Raw genomic sequence first — 18,685 nt, 5'->3', positions numbered from 1 at the left:
CATGATCTACACCAGACTGAACAGCTAGCTACAACCTTTTCTTCAGTTTAAGATGAAGGGACGGGGGGGAGATGTTAATCTAAAACAGGTGAATATTATTGATTTATTATTCTTCACATGCCTATAAGCCTCCCTTATTTCAGGGTTCACAAAAGATACATCACTGTTCCCTTCTATTTCAGTCTTAGCCTTTCCTTTTCTCTTACTCAACTACCATACTCAACCCATATCAAATTTTACTTATCTTCTCTTTGACTGCCCTTCCTTTACCCTGTATTTCTTTGGAATTTTTCCTTTAAGTGCTTTTTAAACTAGTCATTAGAACCGTCTCCCTTGACTACTCCCTTAAACACTCTTAGTGGCTCTGAAAACAAACCTACTGAATAGCTTCACTCAAATGTTAACCTGAAGACTAGATGGCACCTGGCCTCATACATGCAAGCAGAGCTAAACCAGAACAAGTCTTAAATGTCTGAGTCACCTGTACAAGCATAATTTCTGAACAAATATATAACATAAGAACAATCTTCTTCAAAAGGAAAGCCTAGAAACTACTTTTTAAAATATGTACACAGTGAGGTCTGAATGTTAATGATTAAAAATCACTGCTTTAGAGGAAACTATATATATATATATATATATATATATATTTGTTTGTAAAAGAATCTAATGAAATCTGTAGACTCAATCCTGAGAAACTCATATATACAAATCTCTGTGAGAAATTTATGAGAATTCATGTCTCTTTCAAAAGCCATCCACAGAAATCCCTCCTCCAGAGGCCCAAGGACTACCAGCTTAAAAAAATAAAAAATTTGACCTAAAATATTCTATCATAGTTGGAGTTTCCCTAGGCTATATATGGTCTTCATGAAGCACTTTTTACCAAACCACTGAAAGTATAATATTTTCTCAAATAGAGAAGAATTTTATAAAGCTGGGTTATTTCAGCTAGAATCTTTTCATAACACTTGCCATCACCTTTTCGAAAAGGATCTCATAAGCACACCAGTCATTCTGTGACACACCTACAGAGAACACTGAGAGGAAGATGACAGGAGAGGAAAGCAAAGGAACAGAATGTCTGAATAAAGTACATAAAGTGAAGTGTACAGTGCTGTGTGCACACCAGTGCTTGAGAGATGATACTGGATAATTCACAGACCTTTTTTTCTTTATTAAATGTGTAAAAACGAGTTCTCATTTTTACAAGCTCAAAATCAGACAAGTACATGAGGGTATATAATTGGCATGTATAAACTATACCCACCAAAAATCTCACTGCGGACACAATCCATACTACATTCAACATCTTGCATATTTACAAGATATTTCCTGCAAAGTAAATACAAAATTAATTCCCATCACTTTAGTACGTACATGATATACGTACTGAAACATATACAAACATAATCAAAACAAAGGCAGTTTTTTTCAAACAAAACACCAAAGGCAATTTTTTTCAACTTAAGTACCAATTCATTATTTTGTACAAAAAACAGCAAGACTAATTTAAGGGTTCTGCTCAGTTTTAGTCAACAAGATATGTATGTATGCTACTGAAATACAGCGAAAGTTTTAGATTTTAATTACCAAGGTAAAAGTACTTCTGTTTTACAATTGACCTAAAAATAGTGCTGTGTGCTCAGTCATTCAGTAGTGTCAGACTCTTTAAAACCCATGGACTGGGGCTCACCAGGCTCCTCTGTCCATGGAATTTTCCAGACAAGAATACCAGAGTCGGTTGCCATTTCCTTTTCCAGGGAATCTTCCCAAACCAGGGATCAAACCCAAGTCTCTTACAAAAGTCTTCTGCATTGGCAAGCAGATTCTTCACTGCTGCATCACCTGGGAAGCCCCAAAAATAGTGGATGCCAATACATATTCTCGACATTTTAAGAAATTTTCAAAATGTAAATACATTTCTAAAAATACATGTACCTTGCCATTCATTCAATAAACATGATCTGTTTTAAAATAGATCACAAAAATTCAGTTTACCAGAATTCTATATCTATTTCCTGACTATTTATTTCAGTCTTAAATCTGACTTTGTATCAAAAGCAGTAGTTTAAGAATTTGTTCATAAGAGTAATCCCAAGAGTTACTGGGTAGCTTTCACATTATTTTATTCCTTATAAATCTAAATCACTACAAAGTCTCAACCAGTGGTTCCTTGAATCAGACTTATATCTAGGAGGGTCCTTAAAATGTGCATGGGCCCTATCTAAGAACTAATGAGTAAAAATCTTCCAGAAACATTTTTCTTTTTTTTTTTTTTAGCTTCCAGGTGATAATATGCAGCCTAGACTGGAAGACTCTGCCCTGGATCACCAGACCAGTGGTTCTCAACTTATAAAGTACATCTGAGTCATTTGACAAAACTTTTTAAAAAAACAGGGAAAAAAAAAGAAAAGCAAACAGATTTGCTTCAGTAGTTTGAGAGTGGTATCCAAGAACCAGTATTTCAAATAATCCTTGCAGGTGGACCATAAACCACTCTTAAGAAACAATGCACAGATTTGTCGGGTTGTGAATGAGCACATTCCGCAGTTTAGGTGACGTCCTGCCAGTACTCATGATCCTGCCACCCCTGTAGTTTTAACTAGTGTTTTGAGGGTAACACTTAGCCTTTAAAAATAAAATATATTTCTACTCTTACACATACGGTCAAAGTCAAGTGAACTGTGAGATCATAATTCACTAAAGAAGGAAAAATCTTTAAATAGACTGGTTCTTAGCACTTAACATAAATCTAAATGCTTTCTCCATCCTGGGATGTGATTAGAGGTGGTGCTTCCAGCCCACTAAATGTAATGTAGTTTATGAGAGACACACATTCTAAGCATAATCTGTAACCCAACCTACTCTGTACAGTCTCTGTGTAACAGAGATTGGACATCAGTTGGATATTAAACAATATTAAAACAGTGAATAATACACTCTCAATTTAAAATAATGAAACTTCATAATATTTCCCTCACATAATAAATTTCTACATTTAATACTGGGGAGGGGGTGGATCTAGAAAACACCAAGGGTATCATGCTGCCTCCTTTGCGAAGAAGCTATTTACTAGTTTTCTACCATTTTTGTCACTATCTGTAAAATGGATAGTTGCCATGTATAATTCTACTTTAAGAATTTTTTTTTAAAGCACAAAAAAGTAACCACACGTAAGGCCACATAGCAAATCAGAGGATAGCTAGAAATAGCAGTAACACTTTCCACTTGGGAAGTCAAGTTCATTATCTTATCAACTTCACAACTGTATCTCACAGAGTGTGATGACTAAAAATTATGAATATTTAAGTGCATTTGTGTGAAAGCTACACCACCCTCACCCAACTTTAGGAATAGATATAATCTACTTTGAACCCAAGAACTGCATAACAACTAAACAGCAACAACAAAGCTAGGAAACCGATAAAAGTATATGGTCAGTGGAACCTCTATGGCATCTTGTTCATTTATCCTATGTCTAAGATGCTAATATTTCCTGTGTACATACTTTTCTATCATGTTCTTCACAAAGGCTTATACCACCTCTTTTCCAGTGGCATATGTGATTAAACAGTTGGCATTTCTTAACCAAACAATGAAAAGGCAACTGCCAAAACCCAGTATTGTATTGTCAGAAAGGCAAATCATTTCATAAAATAAAAAACTGAAACTTTCAAATCCACAGTTTTTAAGAGGCTAAACAATGCATAATAAATTTTAACCATTTAAAGAGTCTAGACTATTAAAACAATCAAACCATTTTTCAGTTTATAAATGACCTAAGGCCAAAATAATGAATTTAAAAATTAAGCAAAACAAAGTTGAATACAAATATCCAAATATACAAATACCCAAACCAGGCAACATTATGTCTTCTACTCAGAAAAAAAGCTTCTTGAATGGCTGAAATGAAGAGAAACAGCACTCCTGGAAAAGGATTTCAGAACAGAACACAGTGGTATAAGGCACTACCTTAACATTAATTCTACACCACATCGTCTTAAATCCAGAACATGAACAGGAAAAGGAAGGATACAAACATCTGACTTCTCACGTCCTTTTAGCTGGTTTGGCAGTTAACTGCTTTTCTCTTTCAAATTCCTTCTCTCGTTGCTGCTCCCTTTCCAACTCTTCTTTTTGCCTCTTCTGCTGCAGTTTAAGTGCTCTTTTCTAAGTCAAAAAAATTAAAAGCCAAGAGAACAAAAGGCTTGTAGGTTATGGCCTAGTTTAAAAGCAGTAGTGCTAGTGGTTATGGGGAGAGGCAACTGGGAGGTGCGAACTACCGGGTGTACGACAGGCTCAAAGGTGTGCTGTACCCAGGGGGAATACAGCCAGTATTTAGTAATAACTGTAAACGGAAAATAACCTTTAAAAGTTTTTTTTAAAAATTTAAGTAATGGTGCTTTTATATAGTAATAAATTTCATATTTAACTTTTAAATTCGTCTTGGGCAATTTTTTTATTGAAGTATAGTTGCTGTACAATATAAGTTATAGGTATACAATATAGTGATTCACAATTTTTAATGTTCTGGGTAATTTAAAGTCTCCTTGATATAAAAAGTTTGTTACTCAAAACTCCTATTAAATGACAATTACAGTGACATATTCAGAGAATGTGAGCCCACTAGCCCAGCTATTAATAGAAAAGCCCAGTGGGGTTCATAAGAATGTGTTTTAAAAGAAACTAATGTACCATGAATTAAATATGTGCTTGTATATGAATATATAAAAAGTCAGAAAATGAATTCTGAAGAAAAAGAGACAATCCTCTACTTCTGTAAAGACTGTAAAAGAATTTTCAACTCACTTTTAACTTGGATGTCTTTTCATGAAGCATCAGCATCTCTTTTCTTATATTCACCAACTTGGCATGATAGTGTTTAGCTTCAGTGAACTTAAGATGGAAAAGTAAAATGAAAAGTCAACTTAAAACAGACTGAAATATCAAAATGGATAAATAAGCCAATATCTAAGTTATAGTTCATTCTTCCTAAATTAGTCAAAACTTTTGAAGCTTTAATTATCTCCACATTTTAATTTCAAAAGTTCAAATTTAATTTAAACCCCTAGTTGGGCTTTTGAGAATACTGGATTCAGTTCAGATTGATTAAAAAGTTACTAAACAGACATTTATATTCTGTACAAATAACATTTTGCCTTAAAAACATGCAGTATAATCCTGAAATTTTAGTAAGACTATCCAACAATGGTTACCAGTTTCATTCAAGAAAAGTAAAACACTCTGTACTGCCTTTACAAGGGAAAGACCGAGCAGGGTACACAGGACAGTTCCCATCTGGAAAAACCAAGCTGCGGCCAGAGAGCCCTGAGAAGGCTGTGGACAAGCTTGGTCATGTTCTTTGGGCTTCTGAAGTCAGACCAAGGAGAATAACCTCTGTAAGGACACTTTTCTTCCCAATGAATGATGTACAGACTTTCCATTTTAGCCAGAGATAGGAGAGAAGGAAAAAAGCACTTCTTTCTCAGGAAGCAAGATGACAGAGAGAGAAGATCAGGTAACAAAAACGAAAGGTGTGTCAGTAGTGAGCTTAGCAGCCTTAACATAGCTACAAGTAAAGTCAGAGTCTGATGAGCTCGAGAGCTTACAGACCCTCTTTCTCTCTCTGGCCTTCTATTATCAATTCCTACATGACAATCAAAACCACTCTTGGGCTGAGAGAAGGAAAAAGACTTAGTTTCTGCCCCTTCATATGGAAGCAACAGTATTACATCTGCTTGGTTCTTTCATTTATCCTTAATTCATTCAACAAATATGTGCTCTGCTGCTATATGAACTCAGTGGGAAAAGACAAAAGTTGGTGGGTTTTGCCCACTTCCTTCACAAATCAGGGACTACTGACTAGGAGACTGTACTTATGACCACACGTCACTGCCTAACACTAGAGAAGGTGGACTTGATTTTTGATTGTTATAAAAGGAAAACATTAATCAGCCACATTTTTCCAATGAAAAGTCCATTTTTTGACATATATATGAAAGCCCACAAAATCATGCAAACTACACTATTTCTAATGTTCAGGGTAAAGAGAAAGGCAGCCACAAGTTCCTTATTTCTGTCAATTCTCCATTTTTTAAAATAAAGTGTATCAGTTCCTCTCATCAAAAAGCTAAAAAGCTTCTGGTGAAATTCAACTGTTGTCACTTATATTCAAAGATACAAAGGGTCCATGAAGGACAGTCAGTCTCTTTCAGCATTAATTTGTTATCAGATCAGATGCATTACAAAAATACCATACAATTAAATAAATGGTAATTTTAAAAACCATGTAACTTGATAAAGAGAGATGGTCTTCCTTAAGGGGAAAAACAGCACCCCCAAAATTCCTTACGTTTACTTTCCTTTATTAGTCTTTACTTAAGAGCAGATCTACTCCAGACTTTCATATACAAGTTCAATTTCCTATCACAAGTTTAACATTTGAAAGTTAACAATTCAAGACAATAGAAGATCTAATAAAGTAAATCAAGGTTTACTGTTAAACAACACATTCTAAATTTTAAAAATTAGAGAAAAAAAATCTCAAACATACCTAAGTACAAAATTGGGAGGATAAAACTATTTCTAAAACAATCTGTTTCTAAGCTGTTGTCAAATAAATCATACTTGAGAGTAAGTGCTGACTCTGTGATCCCATGGACTGTAACCCATCAAGGTCCTCTATCCACAGGATTATCCAGGCAAGAATTCTGGAGTGTGTTGCCAATTCCTCCTCCAATGGATCCTCCCGACACAGGGATTGAACCCACATCTTCTGTGGCTCCTGCATCGGCAGGTGATTCTTTACCACTGAGCCACCTGGGAAACCCCCAAATCATACTTACCAAAGCATTAATGTCCAACATAGAATGACATTCTTTAAATTTTGAAATTTCTTGTTCCAGTGTGTCTAATAATACAACTTGGTTCTGTCTGAAACAAAAGCATACAGCCAAAATAAACTCTATATACTTTAAGTGACTGTTCAGTAAAAGGCATCACATTCATCTTGGTTAATGTTAAAAGTAGATTAAGTTGGAAATTATTGACTTTCCAACGCTTATTTAGTTTAACATAATCTTTTTCAAAATAATATTCCAAAGCCACATTCTGATAAGTAAATATGTCTTTTATTCTGGCCTCAATTTCAGATTCCAGTAACATCAGACTTATTTACTTTATTACTTATTTCTTTATTACTTATTACTTTATTACTTATTTCTAGCAACTCTCTGTATTATCCCTGAAAAAGTTTTTTTATACTATCTTGCCCAAGAATCTGATGTTTTATATATATTAAAATTGTAACATTACCATAAAGGAAAAGAAGTCATGAATTTTCAGATTAGAGCTGGGAAAGTGCAGTATCAAGGGATAATAACCAGTTGTATGATCTTGGAAATTTAGTTTTTCTGGACCTAAATTCATTTACAAAGTAACAAGGTCACATTAGGTAATTTCTAAGATTTCTCATTAAAATCTGATTCAAAACTTTCTATTGAAAAAAAAAAAAAAACTTCTATTAAGGAAGAGAAACCAACTCCTCTGATATTCTTCTCCAGATCAACCAATGCTAGGATCACAGGAATAAGTGACACAGGGTGGGGGTGGGGGGGTCATTTAATTAAATACTGTGAATAATAATATAGACAAACAAAGGTATGACATGATGTGCTTGCAAAACTATGTTAAACAGAGAACAATAATGACAAAAAGAAATAGCAATGAAGAGACTGAAGGTCAGTTATAACATCTCCTCATTCAGCACACAAACCCCACAGGTCATAAGTATCCCTTCAGCTCTGACTGGAGATAACAGAGGGTGAAACACTGAATGGATGAGAGGAGAACTCAGCAAGTCAATGATCCAAGACAAGTAGGACAGCAAAAACACAGTGTTACAACTGGAAAACAGAAACAGAAAGAAATCAAAAGTGGGTTCTTCCGAAAAGACTGATAAAATTGATAACCTTCTAGCTAGACTAACAAAGAAAAAGAGGAGACACAACTCACTAACATAATTTATGGAAAGGAGTCGTCACTACTTATCCCATGGACGTTAAAAAGGATAATAAAGGAATACCACAGATAGCTCTATGCCCACAAATTTGATAACTTAGAATGGAAATGACTAATTCCTTGAAAGACACAAACTACCAAAACTCACACAAGAAGAAACAGATAATCTAAGTAGGCCTATACTTATAATTAACAACTTTCCAGAAATGAAAGTACCAGGAAAGATGACTTCACTGACAGTTTCTACCAAACATTTAAGGAGGAAATTATACCAATTTTCCACCCTCTCCCTTAGAAATGAAAGCAAAGGGGGCACTTTCCAATTCATTCTATGAGGCCAGCATTATCCTAAAGTCAAACCCAGATAAAGACAAGAAAGGGAGGAAAACTTTAGGAAGGAAAACTAAAGGAAGAAAGGAAGGAAAAGTTTACAAGAAAGGAAAACTATACATTATCCTTCACAAACATAGATGCAAAAATCCTCAACAAAATATCAACAAATCAAATCCAGCAATGTATAAAAAAGAATTATATACCACAGCCAAGTGGGATTTATTCCAAATACACAAAGCTGGTTCAGCATTTGAAAATCAATCAGTGAAACCCACCACATCACCTGGTTAAAGAAGAAAAATCATATGGTCTTATCAGATACAGAAAAAGCATTTGACAAAGTCCAATACACATTCATGATTAAAAACATTCTCATCAAATAGGGAAGAGAGAAACTTCCTCAACCTGATAAACAATATCTTAAAAAAAAAAAAAATAGCCACAGCATCTAGTAAGAAACTAGACGCTTTCCACCTAAATATCAGGATGTCCACTCTCAGTAATCCTAGGCAACACTGTATCAGAAGTCCTAATGCAGTAAGACAAGAAAAGGAAATAAAAAATACACAATCAGAAAGGAAGAAATAAAACTGTCTTCATTCACAGAAAACATGATTGCCTATGTGGAAAATCCCAAAGAATCAACAACAGAAGAAAATCAGGAATGAAAATATGAATACAGCAAGGTTTCAGAATACAAAATTAATATACAAAAGTCAGCTGCTTTCATACATACCAGCAATGCACTTAGAATAAAAAATCAATACCACTGACAATAATCCCTGTCAGATAAAATATACTTTGGTATAAATCTAACAAAATACATATAGGCTCTATATGCAAAAGCTATTAAAGTCTAATGAAAGAAATAAATGAGATCTAAATATGGAAGAGATATTCTAAGTACATGGAATAAAAAACTCAACATGCTAAGATATCAATTCTTCCCAACTTGATCCATAGGGTCAATGCAATCTCAATCTAAATCCCAGCAAGTTATTTTGTAGATGTCAACAAACTGATTCTAAAATTCACATGGAAAGCCAAAGACCCAGACTAGCCAAGACATACAGAAGAAAAATAAAACTGGAAGACTTACATTACCAAATTTCAAATTTCATTACAGAAACTACAAAAATCAAGATAGCATGGTATTACTGAAAGAACAGAAACACTGATCAATGGGACGGTCTAGAAAGCTCTTAACTTGACCCATACATTTCTTTTTTCTTTCTCTGAAGTTTGCTTCAGCTCAGTTCAGTTCAGTAGCTCAGTCATGTACAACTCTTTGCGACTCCAAGGACTGCAGCACAACAGGCTTCCCTGTCCATCACCAACTCCTGGAGGTTACTCAAACTCATGTTCATCAAGTGGGTGATGCCATCCAACCATCCAATCCTCTGTCGTCCCCTTCTCCTCCCACCTTCAATCTTTCCCAGCATCAGGGTCTTTTCTAATGAGTTAGTTCTTCACATCAGGTGGCCTAAGTATTGGAGTTTCAGCTTCAACATCAGTTTCCAATGAATATTCCAATGAATATTTAGGACTGATTTCCTTTAGGATTGACTGGTTTGATCTCCTTGCAGTCCAAGGGACTCTCAAGAGTCTTCTCCAACACTACAGTTCAAAAGCATCAATTCTTCAGTGCTCAGCTTTCTTTATAATCCAACTCTCACATCTATACATGACTACTGGAAAAACCATAGCTTTGACTAAACAGACCTTTATCAGCAAAGTAATGTCTCTGCTTTTTAATATGCTGTCTAGGTTGGTCATAGTTTTTCTTCCAAGGAGCAAGCGTCTTTTAATTTCATGGCTGCAGTTATCATCTGCAGTGATTTTGAAGCCCCAAAAAATAAAGTCTCTCACTGTTTCCATTGTTTCCCATCTATTTGCCATGAAGTGATGGGACCAGATGCCATGATCTTAGTTTTCTGAATGCTGAGTTGTAAGCCAACTTTTTCACTCTCCTCTTTCACTTTCATCAAGAGGCTCTTTAGTTCTTCTTTGCTTTCTGCCATAAGGGTGGTGCCATCTGCGTATCTGAGATTATTGATATTTCTCTCAGCAGTCTTGATTCCAGCTTGATTCATCCAGCCCAGCATTTCTCATGATGTACTCTGCATATAAGTTAAATAAGCAAGGTGACTATATACAGCCTTGATGTACTCCTTTCCCGATTGGGAACCACTCTGTTGCTCCATGTCCAGTTCTAACTGTTGCTTTTTGACCGGCATACAGATTTCTCAGGAGGCAAGTCAGGTGGTCTGGGATTCCCATCTCTTTATGAATTTTCCACAGTTTGTTGTGATCCACCCAGTCCAAGGCTTTGGCATAGTCAATAAAGCAGAAGTAGATGTTTTTCTGGATCTCTCTCCCTTTTTCGATGATCCAACGGATGTTGGCAATTTGATCTCTGGTTTCTCTGCCTTTTCTAAATACAGCTTGAACATCTGCAAGTTCATGGTTCACGTACCGTTGAAACCTGGCTTGGAGAATTTTGAGCATTACTTTGCTAGCATGGGAGATGAGTGCAATTGTTCGATAGTTTGAACATTCTTTGGCATTGCCTTTCTTTGGGATTAGAATGAAAACAGACCTTTTCCAGTCCTGTGTCCACTGTTGAGTTTTCCAAATTTGCTGGCATACTAAGTGCTTATCTTTCCTTAACACTTAAGAACTTTACTAACTGCTTATTTATCATATTCAACTGTTATAAATAGTAGCTGAAATTACTATCATCCTCATCATCATTGTCCAGATGCCTAAGAAGATAAATGGGGCTGCTGCTGCTGCTGCTGCTAAGTTGCTTCAGTCGTGTCCGACTCTGTGTGACCCCATAAACGGCAGCCCACCAGGCTCCCCCGTCCCTGGGATTCTCCAGGCAAGAACATTGGAGTGGGTTGCCATTTCCTTCTCCAATGCATGAAAGTGAAAAGTGAAAGTGAAGTCGCTCAGTCGTGTTCAAACACTAAATTTCAGCCAATGTCCTCACCATTTACACTTTCCATTTACTTGATTCCCAGCTTTTTATACATAAAGTGTTATCTAGATGTGCTTTGCTTGCAGAGTTGCTTACCCTCCTTCAGTCTATCATACATCATCCAAACTCACTCACAAAATCTTTATGACTTTTCTGCCACAAGCACTGACTGGTGTTAAAATACAAGACATAACACACACAAGGAATAAAAAAATATCTCACTTGGAACTAGCAGAAAACTAAGAATGTTACAAACTCCCTTAACTACAGTAGGGTACCACATGTAATAGAACACAGTATCATCTTTGTACTCATTTATCATCTTCAAACCCAAGGATTGTAACATTGGTTACTAATATTTACAAAATGGACACAGTTGTTGATTACTCCTCTCCTTTTGCCCTAATAAAGGCTTGTGAGATCAGTTTTCAAAGAGTAAGCAGCAGCTGTTCATGGCGAGTTTAAAACTGACCACCGCAAAAAAGAAATAATAGGCCAGTGTGGGCAATTCAGAGAGGTCCTAACCCAAGAGGAATTAGAAACTCAGGTTATTTGTTTTTGGGTGGGAACTGATAAAGTCAGAGTGTAATTTCTGCATACTGATCACACTCTGGGTTCACACTCTGATCACACACTATGGGCTCCATTCTCCCTTATCCTGTTCCTCTCTTAGCTTATTCCCCAGTCTTTTAGTTAGCTAGTAGAGCTCCATTCCATTAACTAGGACTGAAATGGGTCATCTCAAAAAGAGGTAATTATAAATTTCTGGCAACTCATGTGAACCAACAATAGAAAACAAATGTGACTCTCATGGAGACAATTTTGCAACTCTACTCAGAAATAGATATAAACCCATTTGCAACATTCCCAAGAGACAGTACTTTCCTAAAATAGTGGTGAGAAACCAAAACTAATCATTCTTAGAAGATACCAAATACTCTAGGAGCATTCATTTCACTTTTTACATTTAAATTACAGTATAGTATATGTGTAATTTAATTACTCCATGTCCATTTGCTATCACAAAAGATAAAGAAATACTCTATTGTATTATATGCTTTAAAGTATTATCCCTAATACAATATATACTTTACTTATACAGTAAATTATGACCATGCCAGAGGAGAGATGAGGGCATCAGTGGTTTTTGTCAGCTCACGTGAGTTCCTGGAGAGCTTGTTTTGATCTCTGCAGATCTGGCAAGTAGTGAGAAAGCAAGCCTTCTGCCAGTTGCTCCACAGCTTTGTCTTCTATGGTCAAGTCCTCTATTAACCCTTCATCTGGAGAAGTGTCACTTAAACCTGTCCCCGAGCAAAAAATCATATTTAGGAAGCTTTTAAACTGACACAGGGATAAGAGAGTAGTAGGGATGGGGGGAAGGAAGCTGGCAGTGGAGCTCAGAGTACACACACACAGGATACTGTATCTTTTTTTTTTTTAATTTTTACCTTCTGAGAAGCCTCTATAAATTAAGCTATGAACACTCAAAAAATATTTTTAAGTTACTAGCACAAGGTTAGGTCTAGATTAAAAGAACATTAACACATGCAATTTCCATGTTTATGTATTTTTCAGGGTAGAGGATTTAGAGTTTTCAATGAATTATTAAAGGAGTCTGAGTCCTAAAAGGAAGGAATAATCACTGAATGGAAGCAAGAAATTCTTCTTTTTCAAATTAGACATATTTCAAATGCAATGCCTAAAAATATTTTTTTCAATTCAATGGATTGAAACGGATGAACATTTATTTTGCAGATAGCCTGATATATTACTTACATGTAAAAGGACAGTTGTTTTGTCAGCTGTCAGAGAGCAAGAGAGAGATTTTCTAAGAATTTCTCCTCTCTTGAGATTCAGTACCTTAATTTATCATAGAAAATAGTGTATAGTAATCGTTGCTGTGTAAATCCAGACATGATGCCAGGAAATATTTTTTTCATACTCTTCCTTTGAATAATAACAGTGTACCCACTGTGCCAGGCATTCAAAAATGTCTAATATGAATACCCATCAATCACTACTCGTACCAAGAAAGATACAAAACATTTTCTAAATAGGGTTCAGTGAATTGTAAGATTTTAGAATCACTGGTCTAGAATGAAAAAAAAAAAAAAATGGTGAATGGTCACATTATTAAAACTGTAGTCCAAAGCATTTTAAAACTAATATTAAACTCTGAAATACCTATCTTTAATCATAATCTGGTAATAACCTATAATATCAAATTAGGTCATTATATAGAATACATTTACCACAATACACTGTTTATAGCTCTTTTCCAAGTATAGTTTTTACCACAGATTTAAATTTTGGCAAGACTGAGAAAAACAACATGCTGTCATATATTCAAAATTATCTTTTAAAGATCAAAATAAAATAGCATGGTTTTTATTTGGATCCTGAGAAACACATGAACAAACTGGATTTCCCTAGGTTGCAAGGCAATATTAAAACAAGAGCTAGCTATAAACTGAAGCACTCCACAAATGAAATAAAAATGTAATGGGAAAAGTGAAGTAGGTACACATATTGCCATTGATGTACCATCAGATGGGAACCTAATAAAATATATCTGATGATTCATGCCACTGCTAAAGCCTTCTTTACAAAATAGTGCAAACAGCAGCAACTCTCTTTAAAAAAATATAGAAAACAAAAGTATCACAGATAAGCAGAAACAACTAAGAATATTTCAACCTTAAGGAAAAACAACCAATACACCTTCCTTACTCTATATAAACATTTTAATTCACAGACACTACCCTCCCCACCACCCCAACCCCAGACTTTTGGTTAGTATCTGGAAGAGTCTAAGTTACTTGTCTTTTTACACACATTTATTCCCTAAGTTCAAGGTACTTTATTGTCAGAGACAAGAAACTTTTGCTCCACGTATACTGTATGCACTAGTTTCTGAGGTCACAACAATAATGAGGCAAGTCCCCTTCCCTGAAAGGGCTCAATACAGGGCAATCAGAGAATGTGAGAGGTGCCCTTGGATGAGAGAAAGACTACTTTCACCAGGGATATTGGGGAACAATTCTAAAGGAGGTGTGGGCATTTGAGCTGAAGCTTGAAGAATGGGATAGAATTTTCATTTCTTTCTTTTTTCTTTCTTTTTAAATGTTACTCATTGTAAAAAACTTAAAATACAATAGAAGAGGGCATAACCTGAAAAGTAAAAATATGCCCTCTCACTATCTTATTCCAGACAGAGTCACTCTGGAGTTTTCTTAAATAGCCTTCAAGAAATTGTCTTTGCAAACTCAGGCTTAAACCCTGTTTTTATCACAAATGAAATACTGCTTATACTGTAACTTTTCTCATAAATATGTATCTCAGGTATCGTCTGTATCAACATATATGAATTTACTCCATTGTTTTCAACATAATACAACTCCACCATATTTTGTTTAACCAGTTCCCTGCTGTTATGGACTGAATGTTTATGTCCTCCCCCAAAATGTATACATTGAAGTCCTAACCTGCAGTGTAAAGGTATTTGGAGGTGGGAGTCTTTGGGAAATAATTAAGTTTAGATGGGTGTGAGTATAGGGCCTCCATGATGGGATTACTGGCCTTAAAATAAGAGGAAGAGAGACCAGTACTCTCTCCTTCCACCCTGTGACAGCACAGTGGAAGGCAGCCATCTGCAAGATCTGAAGAGTGTCCTCACCAGGAACGTATTTTGCTCACACCTACACCTTGGACTTCACAGCCTCCAGAACTTCAAGGAATAAATGTCTGTTTAAGCCACTCAGTCTATGTTATTTTGTTACAGCACTACAGAATGTAAGACATCTATTTCACTTTTTGCTATTTCAAACAATGTTGCAGTGAGCTGTGCTTGTCTTTGCATATTCATGTCACTGTTTCTGTAGAATAAATTCTTAGAACTAGGTTAATGGGACAAGGAGTTTATGCATTTGTTAACAGACATTGGAAAACTACCTTCCTAAGAGATAGCACCAATTTACACTTCCACCAACAACCTACAGAGGGCTATCTCCAAATGGGGAAGAATTCTAAGACTGGAGAAGAAGGGATGCAACAAGAGTAAAGGAAGAAGCATAGGATTGCTCTGGAAAGAGAGGTTAGTTTAGGGTGTCTGGAGCATGAGAGATGTTCAGTAGTGAGCTCTAAGACTATGCGGCCAGCGATGACGACCCTTGAGTGCCAAGCTAATGTGTTTGGCCCTTAATTTAGTAAGGAGCCATTTATGGTTTCCAAGCAAGTAAATGACATGATGGGGCCTATATCTTGGGGCAGTGATGTGACAGTGTGATAGATGGGATGGAAGAGTAAGAGACTGGAGGTGGACTAGCCTTACAACTGTCATTGTTAAAGGGTGAAAATACAAAGGGGAGAAGGAACTTGTAGGGTAGAATCCCTTGGAATAGATAGGGGTGGGAGGAAAGAGTTAAGAATAATGTCAAAGTTTCAAGAGATCATGACTTGGCACCATTAATAGCATCAGACATCTACATTTATTTAAGTACATGCTGTAGGGTAAGATTAGTGCAAAATGACCGTGTTAAAGTACCCAGAAAGCAGATGCAGGAGCAAGCAGCAGAGAGACCCAATCTGCATTTACATACAAGGAAGTCATATTTATAGAAGCAACTTATGAAGGTGTGTGTGAAGAGGGAGATCACTGAGGAAAAGCATGACCAAGAAAGACCTGAGAGCACTATTTCGCGGTAAGTTCTATATTTCTGGAACAGGAAGTACAAGTAAAGGCACGTCCAAAGTCCTGCAGCCTTTCTTATCTAGGGTTCCTCATCTGAACCACAGAACACAGAAACTGTTTCTCAATTCTCCCAAGGATGGTGCATACACATACATAGTACCATTACGGATGCAGTACAAGTCGATTCATTACATTCAACAGATGCCTTAGGTCATTCAGGTTTAAATCTTTCCTTGAATTCGGGTTGAGAAAGACTGCTGGATGAAACAGGGATGCAATAAGGTCAACAAGCAAGACAAGCATTTCATGAGTGAGTGGTCAGTAATATCGGATACCTCAGCTCTCTGAATAACAAACCAATCATCCTGGCAAATCCATCTTCAACCACTACCTTGTAACAAATAGCCAACAGTGTGCTAGAGTCAATAAGCAAATTCAGAACTGCTTCACTTTCAACCCCCACGAACAGCACCCCAAACGCCATCTTTTCCCACTCCCCTCCACCCACAAGATCTCGTTTCCCGCCCTCTCCTCTGGGTAGTAAGGCCGGCAGGGCAAGGTTCCCTTATTCCGCGCCGCGGCCAGAGTCTCGGGTCAGCAGCTGCTGAAAGCAACTTACTCCCGCTGGGCAGCCCTGAGACCCACCCACTTGGGTGAGACCGCCGCCCCGCCCAATAGCACTTACCCGGCGTCAGGTCCCCGGCCTCCAGGCCTTCGGGTGGCCCTGCCAGGACCCCGTCCGGGAAGGTGGCCCAGGGACACTCATGTCCCTCCCGCTGGGAACAGGGAAGGGGCAGTTGCACAGACTGTCAGACGCAGTGAGGAAGCACCGAATGCGTGCAGAGCCCACCCGGACAGAAGCGACGGTCGCACCCGGAAGTGACGACAGCGGAAGATGGCAGGCTAGGGGCACGTGACCCCGGGCCTGCGCCCCCCAGCCTTTTATCCTCCCCGCCCCCGCCTCCGGGGATTCTAGGAGTTCCAGCTGAAGTGCTAGTGGGGTGGGGACTGGGAGTCTGATAAGTCAGCAGCCTCGGGGCTCGAGTCACCGACTCTGGTGGTCGGGGGGCGGGATGAAAAAGGCGGTGTCTGGAAGAGGCTAGGTTGGTCTCCAAGACCAGCGAGCTGTGTGTTGAGCCTGGGCCAGCAGTCGGGACTTTGATCAGTAGACCAGGCGCAGCTTTTCAGTTTTGTGTCCTTATTAAGGAAATACCTTAAGGACTGCAATTTGAACCCATTAAAAATTCACGTTTAGCTCTCTTCAGCCTTGCTAACTAGGAGTTTGTCAAGATTGATCTCTCCTCTTGTTGATTGTAGGTGAACGATGTACGGCCTGGCTTGTAGAATCTATTAATATCTACTGAACAAATTCAGCCAAATTACCGTAAACTGCACTTACTGAGATCCTATGGGATGATGTCATGAATTTTTATGAAAAACAGAAATGGGCAGAACCTGCCTCAGACCAATAAAATGATTACCTCCTTACTTTAGACACCCTCACTTAAACTGTAATAGTGGCCTCCTAATGTTGCACCTCCAAATTGCCTGTCCAAACAATTTTCTATTCAACAGGCAAATCTGTTAAAAAAAAAAAAAAATGAGAATTTACATCAAGCCTCAGAAACTTGCTCCCCAATTACCTTATCAGTGCATTTACACCCCTTCCCCTTTTGGCCTTCTCTCCTCTCAGGGTTAGGTGCTCCTTACTACCTGTGGTAAGCAGAACAATGCCCTCACCAAAGATGTCCACAGACTTCATCCACAGACTTCATCCCCAGAACCTGTGAATATGTTGTTTCACTACAAAAGCGTAATTAAGGTTGCTAGTCCCAGCGACTGTAAAATGGATTACCCGAGGTTATTGAGTGGACCTAAGGTAATCACAGGGGGCTTCAATCCTGGAAAAGGGAGGCAGAAGAAGAGAGTCAGGGAGGAGATGTGACTATGAAGAATGACTAGAGAGATGCAATGTTGGCCTCAAAAGTAAAGGATGAGGGTTACTGGCCAGAATTGCGGTGACCTCTAGAAGCTGGAAAATTGAAGGAAGTGGATTCACCACTAGAGCCTCTAGAATGGAACTCAGCCATGTCTCAGTTTTACCCCAGTGGGATCTGTATTGGACTGCTCACCTACAGAACTCTAAGATAATACATAAATTTGTATTGCCTTAAGTTTGTGGTTATTTGTTAATAATAACATTTGGAAAGTAATAGGAATAGGAATAATAAAATAATGCACTGTCTTTCAAACATCCTTTGTTTCATCTGAGCATACTCCCCAAAACTATGCCCTTTCATGCATGGAATATTTTATTATTTTCAAAGTCTTACTCATCTTTCAAGGCTTGGCCAAAATAAGAACTACTGTAAAATCATTCACAATTCTTCCTCCCCTTTCAACTCTGCTTTCAGGAATTACAGTAATAACCTTTTCCCAACTACAAAGCATCCTCCTGCTATTTAGCACTTAATCCATTCTTGTATTAGTTGCTTCTGTTGACTTCCTGTATCAGATTGCAAACTCCAAACAGAAACTTATTCACAGAGCACCAAATAGGTTCTAAATGAATATTTACTGAATTAAGTATTGATTCTCCAGCCCCAGATTCTAAGTATCTGTAATCTCCAAATTCTGAATTACATGAGATGGCACTT

The 18,685-nt window shown here is 37.4% G+C and overlaps 1 protein-coding gene across 1 annotated transcript; it reads right to left on the bottom strand.

Moving 5' to 3' along the window:
- Positions 1–3,275: 3,275 nt before the first annotated feature.
- On the bottom strand, positions 3,276–16,809 carry BLOC1S6 (biogenesis of lysosomal organelles complex 1 subunit 6). The gene is given in 6 exon segments (XM_005889377.2): positions 3,276–4,173; positions 4,813–4,899; positions 6,849–6,936; positions 12,498–12,639; positions 16,714–16,773; positions 16,776–16,809. Coding segments are annotated over 6 exon segments (516 nt in total). The 5' UTR covers positions 16,795–16,809; the 3' UTR covers positions 3,276–4,053.
- Positions 16,810–18,685: the final 1,876 nt, after the last annotated feature.

Source organism: Bos mutus, chromosome 10 (assembly GCF_027580195.1).
Source record: "Bos mutus isolate GX-2022 chromosome 10, NWIPB_WYAK_1.1, whole genome shotgun sequence".
NCBI lineage: Eukaryota > Metazoa > Chordata > Mammalia > Artiodactyla > Bovidae > Bos > Bos mutus.
Note: the sequence above shows the minus strand (reverse complement) of the source record. Positions and strands in the feature narration are given on the sequence as shown.